At 35.6% G+C, this 20,829-nt stretch overlaps 2 protein-coding genes across 3 annotated transcripts in view; both read left to right on the top strand.

Moving 5' to 3' along the window:
- Nucleotides 1–5,736, top strand: part of RAB21 (RAB21, member RAS oncogene family) — a 41,054-nt gene extending 35,318 nt beyond the window's left edge. Inside the window, exon 7 of the mRNA XM_015537565.2 lies at nt 3,643–5,736. Coding sequence (XP_015393051.2) covers nt 3,643–3,785 — 143 coding nt within the window. The 3' untranslated portion in view covers nt 3,786–5,736. The remainder of the gene's footprint in view (nt 1–3,642) is intronic.
- A 3,629-nt stretch (nt 5,737–9,365) lies between these two features.
- The window catches only part of TBC1D15 (TBC1 domain family member 15), a 100,904-nt gene continuing 89,440 nt past the window's right edge, over nt 9,366–20,829 (top strand). For both annotated transcript variants that reach the window (XM_042992758.1, XM_042992762.1), the window contains exons 1-2: nt 9,366–9,407; nt 19,168–19,270. The gene's annotated coding sequence lies outside the window, so the exon portion shown is untranslated. The remainder of the gene's footprint in view (nt 9,408–19,167; nt 19,271–20,829) is intronic.

Below are 20,829 nucleotides of genomic sequence, written 5' to 3' on the forward strand. Positions count from 1 at the left end.
GAACGCTTGTGCACTATTGGTGGAATGTAAATGTGTCCAGCCACTAGGGAAAACAGTATGGAATTCTTAAAAAAATTACAAATAGAACTATGACATGATTCAGCAGTTCTACTCCTGGATAGTAAGTGAAAGAAAACAAACATTAACATTGGAAGATAAACCTTATTCGTTGCAGCATTATTTACAATAGCCAAGATATGGAAACAACTTAAGTTTCCATCAATGGGTGAATGAATAAAGAAAACGTGCTGTATATATATAGAGAGAGTGGAATGTTATTTAGCCATAAAAAAGAATGAACATCTTGTCATTTGTGACAACATGGATGGACTTTGAGGGCATTATCCTAGTGAAATAAGTCAGAGAAAGATAAATAACATGATCTCTCCTGTATGTAGAATCTAAAAGTAAATAACAAAATCAATCTCATAGATACAGAAAACAGAGAGGCAGGGGTTTGGGGTGGGGGGGAGAAATGGGTGAAGTGTTTTGTTTGTTTTTAGTATGTAAATTGAATTATTCTTTATTTTTAAAATTATAAAAATTTTAAGTTGTGATTATAGTTATTGTGATTCTGCTTTTTTAAAAAGTTCTTTTTATTTATTTTATTTATTTTTTAAAGAATATTAACTTAAAAAAATTTTTTTAATGTTTATTTATTTTTGAGAGAGACAGAGACAGAATGCCAGTGGGTAAGGGGCAGAGAGAGAGGGAGACACAGAATCCGAAGCAGGCTCCAGGCTCTGAGCTGTCAGAACAGAGCCCGACGCGGGGCTCGAACTCACGAGCTGTGAGGTCATGACCTGAGCTGAAGTCGGACACTCAACCGACTAAGCCACCCAGGCACCCCTAAAAAAGTTCTTTTTAAAAAAGAGTTCTTATTTTTTAGAGACCTTATTAAAATAATTTATAAATAAAATTATGTGTCTAGAATTTGATTCAAGATAGTGGTAGGGGGCCACCTGGGTGGCTCAGTCAGTTAAGCATTCGATTTCGGCTCAGGTCATGATCTTAACTGCTGTAAATTCAAGCCCTGCGTCGGGCTCTGTGCTGACAAGCTCAGAGCCTGAAGCCTGCTTCAGATTCTGGGTCTCCCTCTCTCTGGCCCTCCCAGCTCGTGCTCTGTCTCATTCTGTCTCTCAAAAAAAAAAATGTTAAAAAAAAAAAAAAGATAGTGTTAGGGATGCTTGCTGAATATAGATGAAATTGTATGATGGACATAAGGATTTTCATTATGCTGTTTTTTCTCTTTTTATATATGTTCGAAGTTTTTCAGATTAAAAAGTTTTTTAAAAGAGAGAAGGGAAAATGTTTATCACCAATAGAATGTATACCATAGTTAGGAAAACCCTAGTCTGTGGAATATTGGATTGAAATGATTTTGTCAAATTATATTCCTTAATTTATGGACCACACACTCTTGAGAATTTGATGAAACTATGGTTTTTGTCTCTAGAAAAATGGATATAAACACAAACTTTGGAGTAAATTTCAGTTTTACAAAAAACTGAAGGTCATTCATAATTCTTGTAGAGCTTTAATTCTCTAATGAGGTCTCCTGACCAACAGCATCAGTATCACTTGAGATTTTTTAGAAATGAAGATTCTTCTGCCCTACTAAACCAACTGACTCAAAATCTCTGGAGGTGGTACCTAAAATCTATGTTTTAACAATTTTTCCATATGATTGTGATGCACACTGAAATTTGAGAGTTTATTTGTATTCTTGCTGCTTGTGTATACATATCAATCGCTTGGGGATCTTGTTAAAATACATATTTGATAGAGTCGGTTTGGTGTGGGCCTGAGCTTTTCATTTGTAACAGGCACCCGTGTGGCGATGATGCTGGTCCTCAGACCATACTGTGAGTACCACGGTTCTAGCTCTATAGCTTAGAAGTGTTATAAATCTCATATATCTTCCTAGAAAAAAAATTTGAGTATTTCTGATATGCTTGTTTAAAAACTATTGAACATACAGAAATACTAATATATTTTACACATTTTTGTAAAACAAAAAATAGAGATTTTGAAAGGTTGAAGAAAAATAAGTAGAAGTTAGAATTTGTAATGTTTTCTAATTTCATCTCATTGGATTTTCCTGTACAACTAAATTTGGAAACCATTGTTCTAAGGACTCCCTCTTTTCTTTCTTCGTTTTTCCCGCTACGTATTTTGTGAATATTTACTTCTAATCTGTGCCTTATATTTTCATTTTTTAACTGTGTCTTCAGAGCAGAAGTTCTAAATTTTAATAAGGTCTTATTTGTCATTTTTTCTTTATGATTTGTGGTTTTTGTGTCTTATATGAGAAATCTTTGCCCAAATCAGAATCACAAAGATTTTTTTCCTACAGAGATTTCCTCCTATGTTTTTTTTCTAGATATTTCTGGATAACTGTGCACACCTTATGTTTTACATCTAGGTTCATAATTCATTTTTTAATTTTTGAATATGGTCAGAGGTACAGATAGATCAAGGTTTATTTTTTATATGTAAATGTTCAGTTCTAATACTGTTTCTTGAAAAGATTATTCTTTCTTCATTGAATAATCTTGGCACGTACATCAAAAATCAAGTGACCAGGGGCGCCTGGGTGGCTCAGTCAGTTAAGTTTCTGACTTTGGCTCAGGTCATGATCTAATGGTTCATGACTTTGAGCCTCACTCACATCAGGCTCTGTGCTGACAGCTCAGAGCCTGGAGCCTGCTTTGGATTCTGTGTCTGCCTCTCTCTCTGCCCCACCACCCCTCTTGTGCTCTGTCTCTCTCGGTCTCTCAAAAATGAATAAATGTTAAAAAAAATTTTTTTTACTAAAAAAAAAAAAAAAATCAAGTGAGTATATATGTGGGGGTCTATTTCCAGACTCTGCTCCATGATCTTTAGAGCTCTCCTTTCACCAATATCTCACTCTCCATTGGGGTAACTATGTACTATATCTTTAAGTTAGATAGTATGAGTGTTCCAGCTCTGTTCTTCCTCCCTCATCTTAAACTCTTTTATTCTTTCAAATATTATTTGCATAAAAGTATTACATTATTTGTTGACGAGTAAATCTTGTTCCCTAAATATCAGTTGTACTTAGAATAATATGAACTATTTTTTTTAATTAATTTTTTCTTTTAGTTTTTTTTTTTTTCTTTGAGATAGAGAGGGTGTGATGAGGGAGGGGCAGAGAGAGAGGGAGAGAGAGAGAATCCCAAGCAGGCTCTGCATTGTCAGCATAGAGCCCGATGCGGGGCTCAAACTCATGAACCATGATGAAATCATGACCTGAGCTGAAGCAGGTGCTAAACTGATTGAGTCACCCAGGCACCCCAGAATAATACAAACTTTGACATATCGCCAAGTATATTAGAAAATCTTGAGGGTATTACTTGTATACAGACATTTGTTCAAAGTAAAAACTTTTTTCTCTCTCTTGATGTCACTGTGGCCATTATGCAACTGGACAAATGCAGTTGCTATTAAGTTTTTTAAACTTGCAGGAAAAGCTATTCAGTGAGCTGACAAAATGTTCATTATATTTAGTTTTCCTGTTGGTTGGAAGTCAGAAATGGCTATTGTGGTGGCATACTGAAATTATAGAGAGAGAAAATTCATAGATTGTGGTCTTAAATTTCTGTTTTCTCCTTCTCTTAGGGATGATAGAAACAGCACAAGTGGATGAGAGAGCAAAAGGCAATGGCTCCAGTCAACCAGGAGCCACAAGGCGGGGTGTACAGATTATTGATGATGAACCTCAAGCCCAGAGCGGTGGCGGAGGGTGCTGTTCTTCTGGATAACTGATCACACTTAAGAGATTAAACAAACAAACTGTGGATCATTGCCCTCAACATGAAGACTGCCATATTCCAAGTCACATTATTTTACCAATGGAATTATAGAATTAACAGTATTTTAAATTACGTTTATAACACTGCAGAGACCTTAAGTGCTAAACTTAGTGGAGTTTGTGACCAGAGAATTGGCATTTTTCTACAAATGTTAACAAAGCAATTACCAATGGCCTTTTTACATATTTTTTTCTTTAATAAGGAATAATATGCATGTAGAAAAGACCTACTTAAAGGCTTCATTTATATTCTTTTAAATCAAATCTTTATTTAATAACTTATATATGTTGTTGGAATGGTATACATTTTTGCAGCCCTTTGTATTTTGTGGTAGTTTGAATTGTATCACTTCTAAACAGCAAACTGTTTTTGTTTTTTTTTTTGTTTTTTTTTTAAATTAGCAGATACCTGAAGTACTATTTTTGCAGGGTTTGCACAGGCCCCTTAACTGTCTACTACTTTGATATAATCTATATACAACCTGTATGCTGAGCTGGTAAAATAACATTGTAAAATTACATATTAAATATTTTATCTGCTTTTACAAGCGCAAGGTGCAAAACTACATACAGTAGTCTCATTGATGACTGTAAAGTGAATTAACATTTGGTGATAATGCCTAAGCTTTTTGACTCTGACATAAAGATCATAGCTCCCCTTCACTTTTGTCTTAACTTGAAAGTGGCGTGTTTCAATTTTCACATATACTTTACTTGAATTATTGCTGTTGTCATATTTTTGCCTCTGTAAGTCTTTCTGATGATTGAACAACAGCATTTGCCTTTTGGTTTGTTGGGGTTTGGGGGGGCTTTTTTTGTTTTTATTTTTGTTTGGGGGGGATTTTTTTGGATAAAAGAGATGAATTCTGCTGATTTTGTTTTAGAGTGGTTACCTTAGAAGTATTTGAGTGGAGCATGCTGAATTTCACTTCTGCAATGGCTTTAGTTTTCTCTTAGGCTTTATATGAGATGGGTTCACTGGTGTCAGAAGAGAGGAAGAGGTACCAGACAGTTGCTACTCACCAAGACTCATTCATACAGCATGTTAATGGGTAGTTCTTGCTCCTGGGGCAGCACTTTTAAATCCTTTGTGAGCAAATTGTATTTGTTCATTGCTTGCCAGAGATGAACACAGAAAAGTTTGTTCCATTTTATAAGAGCTGTCCTGAGTTTCTGTGAAGGGAAACATTTCATGTAATGCGGTTATAGCAAACACTGGAAAGATTTATTATAAAATTATATTCTTGTATACTTTGTAAATTAGTCTCATTAGGTTTTTTTTTTTCCTAAGCATAGGACTGAACTTAAATTTGTTAATTTTAATAGAATCAGACAGTGCTCACAGAAGGATCACAAATTGTGGAAATTAACATACATTGTTCTTGTTCTAATATATATATTTTTCCATTTCTGTCATGCTTGGAAAACTAGTAAATGTTATGTCTAAGATAAAATGGAATGGTTCCTGGATTTACTTCTTACAAGAAGCAGTAGTACGCAATAAAGTCGTTGGCATGAGCAATTAAGAGGATGTAAAGAGGTTATAGTTACTAAAGAAGTACTACCATATTTTTAAGTTAAGAGCTTAAGGTTTCCCAAATGGGTTTAAAGTTGAATGGATTGACACCTTTATGCTATGCTGTTAAAATTTTAACTTAGTATTAAGGGTTCTGTGAGCCCTCACTTTATCTTCTTTGGTTACTCTCCTTCCCAAACTCAACAGACTGTTCTCTCTGTTGTGTGTGTTTGGGGAGGATGGTATGGGAAGAGTCAGAGAGATAAGCTAACATTTGTTTTATTTTGTTTTGTTTTGTTTTGTTGATTGTATAGTCTCTCAGTTTCCTATGAAGTTTGTGTTTATGCAGGGCATCATGGGAGACCAGAGGAATCATGAGTATAAATGCAGGAAAAATTGTTTTGCTCTTCTGGTTCTTCCACAGGTAGTTAAGAAAGCCTTGCCATTTCTACTATCATACGTGCAGATGGGAAAGAAGCTCTTGTTCAGAGTGAACTGTTTTTTAAACTAATGAGAGATGAAATTGAGCTTGATTTCAAAAAGTAAAATCATAAAGCCTGATAATTGAAGAGTTGTACTCTCAATTTTTGACCCTATATTAATGATATTAAGTCCAGATAAGAACCTCTGCTCCAAAGTTGCCAGATAATTATTGATGGGGTACAACCACTCTCCATATATTTTTTTCTTTTCTCTCCCTTAGTTTTTGTGTATCATTCTTAACCTTAAGCATTTCATTCTGTTTTTCACCTTGTAATTTAAGCTAATTCAATAGCAACAATAAATAATAGGGAATACCTGTCCTTGCTCTAAAGTCTGAGAGTTCTTTAGGTGGGATGAAGGAGGAATGAAAGAGGACCAGCCAATTGTAGTATGTGCATAAAGGAGCGATAAAGAGATGAGAAACTAAGGCTGAGGAAATTTCTCTGATACTTTCTTCACTTCTTTAACATATCTTTTGTGTTCCTGTCCTTATGAATTGTACTATTAGGAAGAAGACATGAGTTGTTGTATTGTATATTAAAAGTAGTAGGTAGGTAGAACCAATATATTTTTCAACTAGTAAGTGTATACATTTAGTATATATAATTTAAAATTGGTATAAGATAGTCATTAAAAATACCTGAATATTATGTTAAAAGTATACAATCGTTTCTGTAATGATGATGAGTATTCTGCATCTCGTTTTGCTTTGTGATTATAGAGGAAGATCATTGTTTTTAAAAATGTATATTGCAACAATTTGGGGGTAAACAGCAATCTCAAAAAAAAAGCATCATGTGATTGTATGAAATATGAGTGTTTGAATTTGTTTTGTTCTGGGGAAATCACCTGAAAACACCCTAAAGCTATGGCTGTTATAGCTAAATTGAAGTCCTTTTTTTGTTTGTTTGTTTTTAATATTAGCTATATGTTATTAATGATTACATTTTATTTGGCATTAGAGTAAGAAGAATGATTTAGGTTTTCAGCAAGAAAAGATAAAATTTGGGATATATGACAGGAGGTTAGTAAGGAGTAGACTAGAAGTCAGGTAGATATGAAACTCTACAACCTGACATTTTTATAATTGTTTTGAAATACATTATCATTTCTAAATAAGGCAAGTTATGCATTGTACCAAATATTTAGAACATACACAAAATGAATTGGCATACTATTTAATATGATTTGCAATTTTCTGTATTGTAAATGCTACCAGGAATCTAGATCATTGATGTTATCTCCAAATAATAGAATTTACCCTTATAATTACCACTTATATTCTCTCCAGAAGTGAGATGTTGATCTGTGCCTTTAACTTTTGAAATTCATCTTTTGACCTCCGTTTGCCATATAGTTTTCTTCATAGATGCAGTCTGGCAAAGAGGGAATACATATTTTGTGGCTAGTAAAGCTGTTGAGATCTTCTAGAAAAGGGTGTAGATCGTTGCAACCAGCAGGAGCCTTACAATAATGTCTAAAGTACAGGGACTAAGTAGATCTTTATTCTTTTCTAGATTTCAAAATGTATTAGCTAGGTTTTAATAACTAAAAGCTGGGATTCATTAAATATATACATTCACTTGATTTTGTAATAGGCGTTAATTCTAGTATTTTGCTGTTCTATAATTTTCAGTCAACAAAAACAATAATGTATTTGGACCAAAATTTATGTTACATATATGTCTGGCTTCGATGTCTTTTCCCTTTTCAAAGAAAACAAATCACTCAGAATTCTGAGCAAATTTTCCTAAGTGCAAGTATTATTATATTAATCATATGTAATGAAAAAATGTAAAAATACTCTTTTAAGAGTTTCCACTTTCAAGCAACAATGCTTCTCTTCTAAACAAATACCACTTTAATTTGATAGACTTTTAGCACTGCGTGTGCTCTCTGATTTATATATCATCTCTTCTGAGAAGCTGAGCGTGCTTTTAAATATTAGCCTTTCTACCACAAATTTTCAGTAGATAAATTAACATGGCAAGTTGATGTTACATGGCACACCCAGTAAGAATCTTATTCTTTAAGCATCTTGTCCTCTTCAGAGGCCTGCACGTATTTCTAAGTGCTTTACATTAAAGCCAAAAGATGAGCCTGTCTATCTTTATTCCCAGTGTGTCAGTTCTCACCTTGATTTTGATACTTCCAGACAACTGTATCATCTCTTCATTATCAAATACTCAAGAAAAAGCTAATACGACTTCCTTAAGTTCGAGCTTGTGTAGAGTAATGAGAGAAAGGTGAGGGACAGCAGAGATAAAGTACGGTAATGTTGAAATACAGACAACAGTGGTATTTGCTAAACTGTATCGTTGGTAGCAAGCTCTTTTAAGGAAACCATCACATGTAGTACTTCCTAGAAATGTAAAAGCTCATTTTTTTTTAATTATCTGAGAATATATTCTAGGAAAAAAAGAATAAATATTGTGAAAGTGCCCCTCAGGCACCCTCTCCCAAATGGAAAACATTGCTTTGTAGTATATACTCTCTTCAATTACCTTTTTGCTGTGCATTTATATACATATATATTTACCTATAGAAATACATAGTTTTGTGGGTTCTAAATTTTTATATAAATTCTGTCTTACTACGCATATGTTTTGCAACTTGCTTTTTTCTCTCACCAACATGTTTAGGAACTGTTAAGTCAGTATATGCATACTTTCATTTTATTTTCTGTCACATCTCTTTGGGATGTTTGCCTTTCAGGATAACTTCTGACTTTCCATGAAACCTTCCCAAAAGGAATCTTGTCACTTAGGTAGATTTCACTAGACTCCTAGAATGTAGATGCAAGCCAGCGCTTAGACAGAATCAGGGTCTTCCTTAAGCATGTGAATTGGGATATTAGAAAGGCATTTGCTGGGGCACGTGGATGGTTCCGTCGATTAAGTGTCTGACTTTGGCGCAGGTCATGATCTTCACAGTTTGTGGGTTTGAGCCCCGTGTCGGACTCTGTGCTGACAGCTCAGACTCTGGAGCCTGCTTCGGATTCTGTCTTTCTCTCTCTGCCCCTCCCCAACTCATGCTCTGTCTCTGTGTCTCTCAAAAATAAATGAACAGTCGGGGGAAAAAGGCATCTGCTTATAATTCATTTGAAGTACATTACTTTTGGTCTACTGTTGACAATATATACAATTCAAAAATTTAGCAGTCTTTATTCAGAATAGGTTTTTATTTGAGGGAGGGAACGAAAAAGAGGGAAGGTATAGCCGACAGGGAAAGAGTACAGAGCAAGATAAAACAAGTCTCTACACAACTCGGAACAGTTACATAACAAGACTTCATGGCACCAAAAATTAAAACTTATGTTTGGTCTGTCTTTAATAAAAACAAGAACAGTGCCTTTTCAGATTTCCCTTCCCCCAACATCCCCCATCCCTATTCCTTTTTTTTTTTTTTTTAGAGTTTATTTATTTATTTTGCGAGAGAGACTGTGCTGTTAAAGCAGAGCCCAACGCGGGGCTCCATCTCACGAATCTTGAGATCATGACCAGAACCAAAATCAAGAGTCAAGAGCTTAACCTACTGAGTCACCGAGGCGCCCCTCCCCATTCCTCTCAAAAGGTAACAATTGTTAACAGTTGGTATGTGTCTGTATCTCTCATATATGTTTTTATTTACATTTGGCCTTTATGAATTGTCAGTTTTCTGAAATCAACCTCTATCAAATTCCAACCTCAATCCAACTGACCTATTTACCGAGAACAAACCAGAATCATATTTCTTTAAAGGACGTTAAATCAGTGGCGACAGTTCTTGAACTAGAAGTTAACTAGATTCTTAATATGTTTTATGTTTATCATAAATTAAGCTTGAAGAATAACTAGCATTCTGGGAAAGTCGAGTCACTGGTTTCTATATCTTGTGGAAATAGGGTTGGGAAAGAGGAGTGTGGTAATACCTGTGTAAGTCTGAGCTGGCCTTGTTCTCTTAGCATATTATCTTACTTGAGCATTACAGTTACCCCCCACAATTACTTTCCAGGTATTTCTGTCACTGTTAGGCTCTAGCTTAGCATGTGAGTGCCTTGACACAAAGTTAAGTGTATCGCCCCAGAACAACAAATTTATTCATATTTGACTTATAATGAAAATAATTCAAGGGGGAAATTAAGCAGCAGTTTACATGATTTTGTTAATTGTTTCTGGATGGTCTTATAAAAAAAATTAAAACACATTCTGCTCATCATGACTATTCTATCACTTTCACTCATTTATTGAGTACCTGCTCTGTTCCCAGTGCACACAGCAGAGGAACCAGCCTTCCTTTAGAGTTAGAGCTTAGAGATGGGGAAAGATGACTTTGCCTATTGTCTAGGAGGTAGGTAGTTTATCTGTAGATATGAGGTCAGCTGAGCACACGTGTTCACATTCTGGGTGTGATCAGATATGTACATGTCAAACTTTTGGGGTGAGGTAATTAGAATGACAGTAGCTGAAGCTGATAGTGAATTTAAGGTAAATCTGGACAGAATGATTTTGAGTCTTGCAAATAATACATTTTCAAGCCAAATTAAAATAGAATAACTTATTTTCTAGCTTCAAGGGGACAATTAAGTGATCCTTAAGCCCAAATTGCTTTTCCAAATTTTGTAATAGCAGTGAAGTAACAAATGCTTTTTGCTTATTTAGACGGCTGCTTTTTATTAAAGCTAGGGAAAAAGTGAATTTTAAAAAGCAATTGTATTGTTTTCTTTGCTTTTAACAGATGATATCTTGTCGCCAGATAATAATCCAGGACACAATCCATTCCTAAGTCATAGTAGGCCAATTTGGAGAGTGTATCACAGTATAATTTGTGTCTTTCTTTCTTTCTTTCTTTCTTTCTTTCTTTCTTTCCTTCTTGCTTTCTTTTTTTTTTTTTTTTTTTTTTTTTTGTAGGCTCTCTGTGGGGCTTGAATTCATAAACCCAAGATCAAGAGTCACATGCTCTACCAATTGAGCCAGCCACGAGCCCCTAAGTTGTGTATTTCTTTTTTTTTTAATGTTTATGTATTTATGTATTTATTTATTTATTTGAGAGTAGGAGAAGGAGCAGAGAGAGAGGGAGAGAAAGCATCTGAAGCAGGCTTCATGCTGTTAGTGCAGAGCCTAATGTGGAGCTCAAACCCACAAACCGTGAGATCATGACCTGAACCAAAATCAAGAGTCTGACACTCAACAGACTGAGCCACCCAGGCACCCCAAGTTGTGTATTTCTAAATGCACTTTTCAAATGAGGAGTATGGGTCCCTTTTTTCCTATCTGAAATTGAAGACCTAGGCCATAAAGATAGCTTAACAAATACCTGGATTTTCTGATAATCTTTCCAATGCCTTTTAAGGATATTAAAAGTTAAATTATCGGTTCCCTTCTTGGCTCTTTTTGGGAGAAAATAGAGTGAAATCATCAGTTTTTAAATAACTATTTCATGAGTTAGCAAGAAGTAACATACTCATCTGTATTAATTCATCTGCACTAATTCACAAAAGAATGATTGTAATGATCTAGTGACAATTCTTCAAAATATAAGTCCTGTGAAGGAAAAATGACATAGCAAGGACTTGATGATACTTTGAGGACCTTTTACTGTTTCCTGGGTGAAAAATTATTCATCTTGTCTAAAAGCTATACAATATAAGCTCCCCTTCACCCCCACCACCACAACGGAATCCCCTATTAATATTTTAAAGCCTGAAAATGTTTTAGCTGAAGAAGTGGCATGGGTGGTTCCTCCCCTTCAAAGATTTTAAGGCCAATAGTAGTGGCACAGGCCTGGGGAAGAAATACTTGCTTTATCAAGTGGAGCTACTGACGTAGTATCTTTAAGATGCACACATGACTGATTTATCCTTGCTATGTAGGCAACTGGTATAGTTTGGAAATATTCTAACGTAAGATTGTACGTGAAGTAAGAAGACTGATTTTCTTGTATAGTGTATAGAATTCAGTCTTCTGTCATGCATGTAAATATGTTTGGTTTGGATCTGTTTGATTTAAGCTCTAATTGCTATTCTCTCCTCCCACCTCACATTTTGCCTAAAATATGTAATTTTTAAATGAAATCATACATTGCTTTAGGAAACCTGCTATAGACAATGTATGAATTTCACCAAGAATGTTTAAGCAAATCTGAGACTAAAAATTTTAGGTTTTGCCTGCAATTTCATATGTAAATTCAAGAAAAAAATTGTAGCTAAAAGGCCTACTTTGTTGCAAAATATATATGTGACACTTCAAAGGATTTCAGTTTTGGGTTCATTTAAAAGTAGGACCTGACAAAAGAGGTGTGAATAAATAAGCAGATTCAGAATTTAGCAGGCGCTCGGTATTTCTGTTTTCCTAACATTTTATGTAGAGCATTTTACTGATGCTCAGATAGATATATAAAATGTACTACTATAATTCATGCCTTCAAGGAACTTAAAATCCTAGGGGAGAATTATCTAATAGATGTGAGAGAATTTAGAGACATTAAATATGGAGGAGGTAAAATTAGTATCTGTAGAAGATAGTGCAAAACTTAAGAATCAACTGAAAGTATCTTAAAACTAATAAAGTCACTGGGTATAAAATTGGTCACAGAAATTAAAAGCTTTCATTTATATAAACAACAGCCAATTATAAGATATAATGGAAGAAAAAGCTCCTTTTAAAGTAAGAACAAAGAAGAAAATCCCTAGTAATAAACAGTATGCAAGACCACAAAAAGAAAGCTATGTTTCTCCTGGAAAGAAAGCACAAAAACATGGGGAGGCATATCATATTCTTGGATAGGAAGACTTACCAACATATACATGCCAGTTCTTTTTAAGTTAATCTATAATGTAATGCAATCTCAAAAATACCAGGATTTTCTAAAATTAGACAACTGATTCCAAAGTTCCTATGAAAAAAAGACTAGCCCGAAAAGCTCTGAGAAGCAGTGAGGACAGACAAGTCTTACAAAATATTAAAAATAGAAACTCCAGTAATTAAAAGTTTGGTACTGGCATATAACTAGACAGATCATTAGAATCAAATAGGTCTAAAATAGACCCAGATATGGGAAGTTAGCACAAGCTAAAGATGACATTTCAATTCAGTGAAGGAAATATGGCTTATTCATTAAAAGGTGTTAGGACACCTGAGTAGCTATTTGCAGGAAAAAATAAAAGTTGGATTCATACCTCAACCAAAATAAAATCCAGTTTTAAATGTGAAAACTGAAAAGCTTAAAATACTTGAAGAAATCATAGGAGAATCTTAAAAGATTTTAGTGTGGTGAAGTGTTTTCTAAATTTGATGTAAAATCCAGAAGCAATAAAAATGGTATGCACTACAAATTTATAATAATGTAGTGATATATATACATATCTCACTATATAAAATAAATTCTTCATCACAAAAACTACCATAAGCAAAAAGAAATTACATATTTGAAAAAATTGCAAATCATATCATGCATATTTTAATATATAAAGAATTCCTAAAATTCAGTAAGATAAAATTCAACAGTCCAAAAGGAAAAAGATCCAAAACTATAAACAGAGTTTCCACAGAAAATGATACAAATGACATAGACTGAAAATAAAAGTTCAACTTCACTGTTAAGAGAAGTACAAAATAAAACTATACTGTTATACTAGTTTTTAACCTATTTGATCAAGGAGATTTTTTTTTAAATTTTATAAAAACACTGTGCTACATCCTAGATATTATTCATAAGAATTGGGGAACAAGTATTTGCGCTGGTTGAGGTGTAAATTACAACAAGCACTAAAAATGGTGTGCTTATGTATTGTAGATTTACTCTTTCGACCACCAATTTTATTTCCTAGTCAGAAAGGTTGGGAAAAAATTAATTTCCCGGACTTTTTTTTGTGCTGCTAGTGTTCTGGAAGCTAATTAGATTTTCCCAATTATGTGTTCTCCACATGACTTGAAAAGAGAAATGAGGTAGAGGCAATCTTTTGAGGTTCTTGCATGTTGTAAGAATATGGGAAATGTTCCCATGCATGGGAAATGCAGATCATGCAGCAGTGATCAAAGGTCTATTCTCCAACTTTCTGGATTTGGAGAAGTAGTGATGGTGGCAGGAACAACTTCTGTTCTTTTTTTTTTTTTTTTTTTTTTTAATATTTTTAACGTTTATCCATTTTTGACAGAGAGAGACAGAGAACAAGCAGGGGAGGAACAGAGAGGAACATAGAATCCGAAGCAGGCTCCAGGCTCTGAGCTGTCAGCACAGAGCCTGATGCGGGGCTCAAACCCACAAACCGCAAAATCATGACCTGAGCCGAAGTCAGTTGCCTAACCGACTGAGCCACCCAGGCGCCCCTTTTTTGTTTTGTTTTAAATGTTTATTTATTTTTGAGAGAGAGTGTGTGCAAGCGGGGGGAGGGGCAGAGAGAGGAGGAGACAGAGGATCCTGAACAGGCTTTGTGTTGTCAGCACAGAGCCCAACACGCAGCTCGAACCCACAAATCATGAGATCATGACCTGAGCTGAAGTCAGACGTTTAATCGACTGAGCTACCCAGGTGCCCCAGTGGCAGCAGCTTCTTAAAATAACATTTTAATCCCTGGATTGTGGTATATCTTCTTTCTCCAGTTTCCCAGGAGTGAGAACAGGTGGTGATAGCCTCTGGCTTCCAGCATGGCTCCACAATGACTCCAGAGGTAGTAGCCTCCAGTGAATCAGTTCTGTATCACAGTGGGATTCATTCTGGGAGGCTCCACTTAGATTTCTAAACCCTGATCTTTCAGCCCTTCCAATGACCTTTTAAGTACCAAGGTGCCTATAACAAGTGCCTTCATGTTTAAAATATCTAGAATGATGGGATGCCTGAGTGGCTCAGTCAGTTAAGCATCCGACTTCAGTTCAGGTCATGATCTCACAGTTCATGGGTTTGAGCCCCACTTCAGGCTCTGTGCTGACAGCTTGGAACCTGGAGCCTGCTTTGGATTCTATCTCCCTCTCTCTGTCCCTCTCCCACTCACGCTCTGTCTCTGTCTCTCAAAAATGAATAAACGTTAAAAAAAATTTTTTTAATTAAAATATCTAGAATGGCGTCTGTTTCCTGCACTGAAAACTGCCTGATTGATTTGGCAATGGCAATCAGAACTGAAAATGTATTTCCTTTTGATCTTGCAGTTTTACTTCTAGGAATATATCCTATAGACATGCTTGTATGTGAAAGTAACGAGTTTGTAAGGGTTTTCAATGCATTGTTTGTAAACTGACATCAGTAGGGGAATCATAAAATCAATTATAGTGTATGTATATAATAGAATCCTAGGTAACTATAAAAAAGAATGAGCTTTGTATATTTAAAGGAAGTAATTAATAAGGCACATGAAGAAAAAAAAAAAAAAAGCCCAAATGTCCATCAACGGATGAATGGATAAAGAAGATATAATGTGTGGATGGAACTGGAGGGTGGAGGGTGTTATGCTAAGTGAAATAAATCATACAGAGAAAGACAGATACTGTATGTTTTCACTCTTATGTGGATCCTGAGAAACTTAACACAAGACTATGGGAAAGGGGAAGGGAAAAAAAAAGTTAGAGAGGGAGGGAGACAAACCATAAGAGACTCTTAAAAACTGAGAACAAACTGAGGGTTGATGGGGAGTGGGAGGAAGGGGAGGGTGGGTGATGGGCATTGAGGAGGGCACCTGTTGGGGAGAGCACTGGGTGTTGTATGGAAAACAATTTGACAATAAATTTCATATTAAAAAGAAAAATATATGGTATGTATATACAATGGAGTATTACTTGGCAATCAAAAAGAATGTAATCTTGTCATTTGCAACTACATGGATGGAACTAGAGTATATTATGCTAAGCAAAAGTAGAGAAAGACAAATATATGACTTCACTCATGGGGAATTTAAGATACAAAACAGATGTATAAGGGAAGGGAAGCAAAAATAATATAAAAACAAGGAGGGGGGTGAAACATAAGAGACTCTTAAATACAGAGAACAAACTGAAGGTTGCTGGAGGGGTTGGGGGTGGGGGATGGGCTAAATGGGCAAGGAGCATTAAGGAAGACACTTGTTGGGATGAGCACTGGGTGTTATACATAGGGGATGAATCACTGGTATCCATTCCTGAAATCATTATTGCACTATATGCTAACTAACTTGGATGTAAATTTTAAAATTAATTCATTAAAAAACATTTTTTAAAGACATTAACAATTAAAAAAAAGGCCAGGGAGCAGAACTGTGTCTACTACTTTAAAAGAAAGTAATTAGCTTTGTTGACATAAAGTAAAGTACACATATTTAAAGTGCGCAATTTGACAAGTTTGACCCATGAAGCCATCATCACAGTCAAGATAATGAATATATCCATCACCCCCAAAAGTATCCTTTTTTAAAATGTTTATTCATTTTTGAGAGAGAGAGAGAGCACATATAAGCAGGGGAGGGGCAGAGAGAGGGAGACAGAGGATCTGAAGCAGGCTCTGAGCTGTCAGCACAGAGCCCAATGTAGGGCTCAAACTCACAAACTGCAAGATCATGAACCGAACTGAAGTCAGATGCTTAACCAACTAAGCCACCCAGGTGCCCCACCCCAAAAAGTATCCTTATACTTCTTTGTAATCCCTTCCTTTCAGTTCCTCCTCATCCTTGCCAACACTTGATACGGGAAAATTTTAAAATTATAACCATTCAAATAGATGTATATATATCATTGTGGTTTTAATTTGTATTTCCCTAATGACAAACGATGTTGAGCATTTTTTCATGTGCTTATTTGACTTCTGTATCTTCTTAGTGACATGTCTGTTCAAGTATTTTGTCCGTATTTATTGATTTTTTATTATCTAGTTTTGAGACTTCTTTATGCATTTTGCATATAGGGTCTTTATCAGATATATGATTTGGGGGCATCCGGGGGGGCTCAGTCGATTAAGCACCTAACTCTTGATTTCAGCTCAGGTAATGATCTCATGGTTCCTGAGATCAAGCCCTACATCAGGCTCTGCACTGACAGAGCAGAGCCTGCTTGGGATTCTCTCTCCCTCTCTCTCTCAAAGTAAATAAATAAACATTAAAAACAAAAAGTTATATGACCTGGAAATACTTCCTCCTGATCTCACCTTTTCATTTTCTAATGTCTTTCCAAGAGAAGTTCTAAATATTGATGAAATCTAACCACTTTTCCTTTATGGGTTGTGTTTTGGTCTTGTTTCTAAGAACTCTTTGCTTAGCTCATGGTCACAAAGATTGTTTTCCTATGTATTTTTCTGAAAGCTTTTTACTTTTAGGTCCATGGCTCATTCGAGTTATGTTTTTTATATGACACAAGGTAAACATTGAACTTTTTTTTTTTTTTTGCTGCAGCCCATTTGTTGAAAAGACTATCCTTTCTTTATTGCTTTTGTTTGCATCTTTGTTGAAAATCATTTGTTCACAGATGAGTGGTTCTATTTCTGAACACTATTGATTTGTCTTTTTTTTAAACACATGTCTTTAATTTTTATTTATTTTTGAGAGAGAGAGAGAGAGTGTGCAAGCAGGAGAGGGGCAGAGAGAGAGGGAGACACAGAATCCGGAGCAGGCTCCAGGCTCTGAGCTGTCAGCACAGAGTCGGATGCAGTGCCTGAACTCACGAATGGTGAGATCAGACTTGAGCCGAAGTCCCACACTTAACCAACTGAGCCACCCAGGCATCCTGATTTATTTGTCTATCTTGATGTCAACAGCACACTGTACTGATTATTATAGTTTTATAGTTGGTCTTGACATCAAGTAATGCTAGTCCTTGAGTTTCGTTTTTTTCCAAAATTGTTTTTGGCTACTTTAGGTTCATTTCCATATGAATTGTTTAGAATTAGTTTGTTAATTTCTATGAAAATAATTTCTAAAAACCCTGCCAGAATGCTGATTGGGATTGCATTGCATCTATAGATCAATTTGGGAAAAGACCTAATTATTAAATCTTTAAACCAATAAAGACAGTATAGCTCTCCATTTACTTAGGACTTCTTTATTTCTTTCAGTGATGTTTTATAGTTTTTAGTGCACAGGTCTTTCGCCAGATGATTTTCTAAGTATTTCATGTTTTTGATGTTATTGCAAATAATATTTCAAATTTTAATTTGTAAATATTTATTGCTAGCATATAGAAACAAATTCTACCACTTGATCTTGCATCCTACAACTTTCCTGAACTCATTTATCAGTTCTAATAACTTCTTTGTAGATTACATGGGATTTTTTTATACATATTATATCATCAGTCAATAAAAACAAAGAGATTTCTTTCTTTCTTTTAAAAAATTTTTTTTAAATGTTTCTATTTATTTCTGAGACAGAGAGAGACAGAGCATGAGTGGGGGGGTGGGCAGAGGGAGAGGGGGACACAGAATCCGAAGCAGGCTCCAGGCTCTGAGCTGTCAGCACAGAGCCCAACGTGGGGCTCAAACTCACAAACTGTGAGATCATGACCTGAGCCGAAGTCGGTCACTTAACCGACTGAGCCACCCAGACGCCCCGAGATTTCTTTCTTTCTAATTTGGATGTGTTTTTACTTCTTTTTCTTGCCTTCTTGCACTGGCTATAACTTCCAGTACAATGTTGAATAGAAGTGATTAGAATTGACATCTTGCCTTATTCCTGATCTTTTTCATCATTGAAAAAGAAAAAAAGGGTAACCCGTATATATATTTGACTCCAGAGACCTAGAATGTCACCAAAAAGATACATAAGAAACTGATAATATTGGTTACCTCGGAAGAGACAAATTGAGTTAGATGGCAAAAGGGGAGAGAAACATTCTTCTTATTGGATATGTTTTTATTTTTATTTTTTAATAGGAGCCATGCAAATATATTGCCTATTCCAGAAAATAAATAAATAAAACTTAAGAACTAAAAATTAGGTGTATAAACAGAGCATTTGCTAAAAACAAAGCAAAACAAACAAAAAAACCAGTATTTTTGCAAAGAAATATCTTAAGAATGTGACACAAGAGATCACAAAGTTTAAAATTAACAAAGGTAGGTTTAATCATTTAAGAATACTTGAGAGTAGGTAATATTTACCATAGACTTTGAAAGCAAGACATGAATTGAGGATGAAGTAGACACTTTAAGAAGAAATTTGCAATGGCATGAAAATGGGAAGTGGCAAACTTTAGCAAGCAAATTGACTTGACTGGGGGCAGGGGGCACTGTGCCTGGTAGAAAAAATAGGAAGGAAAGGTAAGTCCTTCACAGAAGAATTAAGACTAATATAGATGGTAATTTTGTAACATTCAACCCAATACCAACCTAACCAGGCACATATCTACCTTCAATTTTCTTAACTCAGCTAACATATTTTTAATGATTGCCTGTTATTCACCAGGTCCAGTGCTACGTGTTGCATGTGTACCTAGCGGTGAACCAAATGGATGTGATCCCTGTTCTGATGGAGCTTAGTCTAGAGGGCACCTCTGGGCCTCAACGAAGTGAGCAACCTCCATGTTCCCCTTTGTTTCAAAATTTTGGCTATGTATTCGTTCAGTCTGATACTCTCTAAACACCCCTAACCCTTTGTCCATCCTTAGATATCTCCATCTCTGTAAAAACTCAAGTCATTACTCAAACCGCGTGACCCTCCTTCCTCCTTTCCATTCACACTTATCAGTATAGGATAGGAATTGAGACTGAAGACTGAAGCCAGATGCCTGGCTTTGATATTTTATGTTGTATTTCCTGGTGAGAAATGCAACTTTTTTGCTCTACTTCTTCATTTATAAAGTAGAAATAATAATAGTATGTGCTTTGTAAAGTTGCTGAAAATATTAAATGAGTTATTACATATAGAGTGCTTAGAACACACTCAGCATGGTAAATTCTTAATAAATATTAGCAGTTGTTACTATTAGCAAAAGACTTCGCCTGTATTATTTCACCCAAGGCTAACACTTCCCACCAGCTCTATCCTACCTCCTCCCACCTGGTGGTCTTTTAATAGATGATCTCATTTTTCTCACAGCATATTGAACAACATTCTCTCTACCGCCCCTTTTTCTAGAATATAAACATGATCAAAAGCCTCCCACTCAAAACAAAATCCATCCTTAATTGTGAGCATCTCTTCTTCTTTCCTGTTTTATAATGAAATTTATTGAAAATCCACACTGGAACCTCCATGTTCTCCTACTTTCCCTTCATTCCTCAAAGTACTGCAGTCTTCAGCTTGACCCCATCATGTCACAAAATTGCGTTTACCAAGGTTAAGCACAGCTATATTCAAGATGCCTCTCCTATGTTTTTCCATTGTACCCCAAGACCTCCTTACTACCTTAAAATTGTAACTTTTTCAACTATCCCCTCTAACATAGTATAATTTTTGCTTGTTTATTTTGTTTATATCTGTTTTCCCTGGTTAGAATGTAAAATCAAGGAGAACAGAAATTTTGTCTCCTTTGATTACTCCTGCATCCCCATCACCTAAAATAATGCCTAAACATTATAGGCACTCACCAAATCTGAATCAAATGAATGAACACTGAGTTGTGATTATCTATTTTTTCTGTCTTCTGTGTTAGACCAGGAGCTACTTTGAAGACTGGAACTGTTCCTCCTATCTCTTTACTAGCTCTGTTAGCTCAGAGCCTGACCCAAATGGGACTGTGAATATGATGGATTTGTGGGGAGTCACTATGTTTCCAGTATTTTTGGTAAATGCTTCTGGAGGATACTCCAAGGCCTGAGAAAGTGGTTTTTTAATTTTTTTAATGTTTAGTTATTTTTGAGTGGGGGGGATGGACAGAGAGGGAGACACAGAATCTGAAGCAGGCTCCAGGCTCCGAGCTGTCAGCTCAGAGCCTGATGCAGGGTCAGACCCACAAACCATGAGATCATGACTTGAGCCAAAGTTGGATGCTTAACTGACTGAGCCACCCAGCTGTCCCCCCCCTCCAAAAAGTGACTTTTAATTTCTACTCGGCAATCTTAGAGCTCAATGAGCTGGTATGAGGATTTTGCAAACAATGGAGATTTAAATTGCCTAAAGAAATTG

The sequence above is a fragment of the Panthera tigris genome, chromosome B4 (assembly GCF_018350195.1).
Source record: "Panthera tigris isolate Pti1 chromosome B4, P.tigris_Pti1_mat1.1, whole genome shotgun sequence".
Lineage (NCBI taxonomy): Eukaryota > Metazoa > Chordata > Mammalia > Carnivora > Felidae > Panthera > Panthera tigris.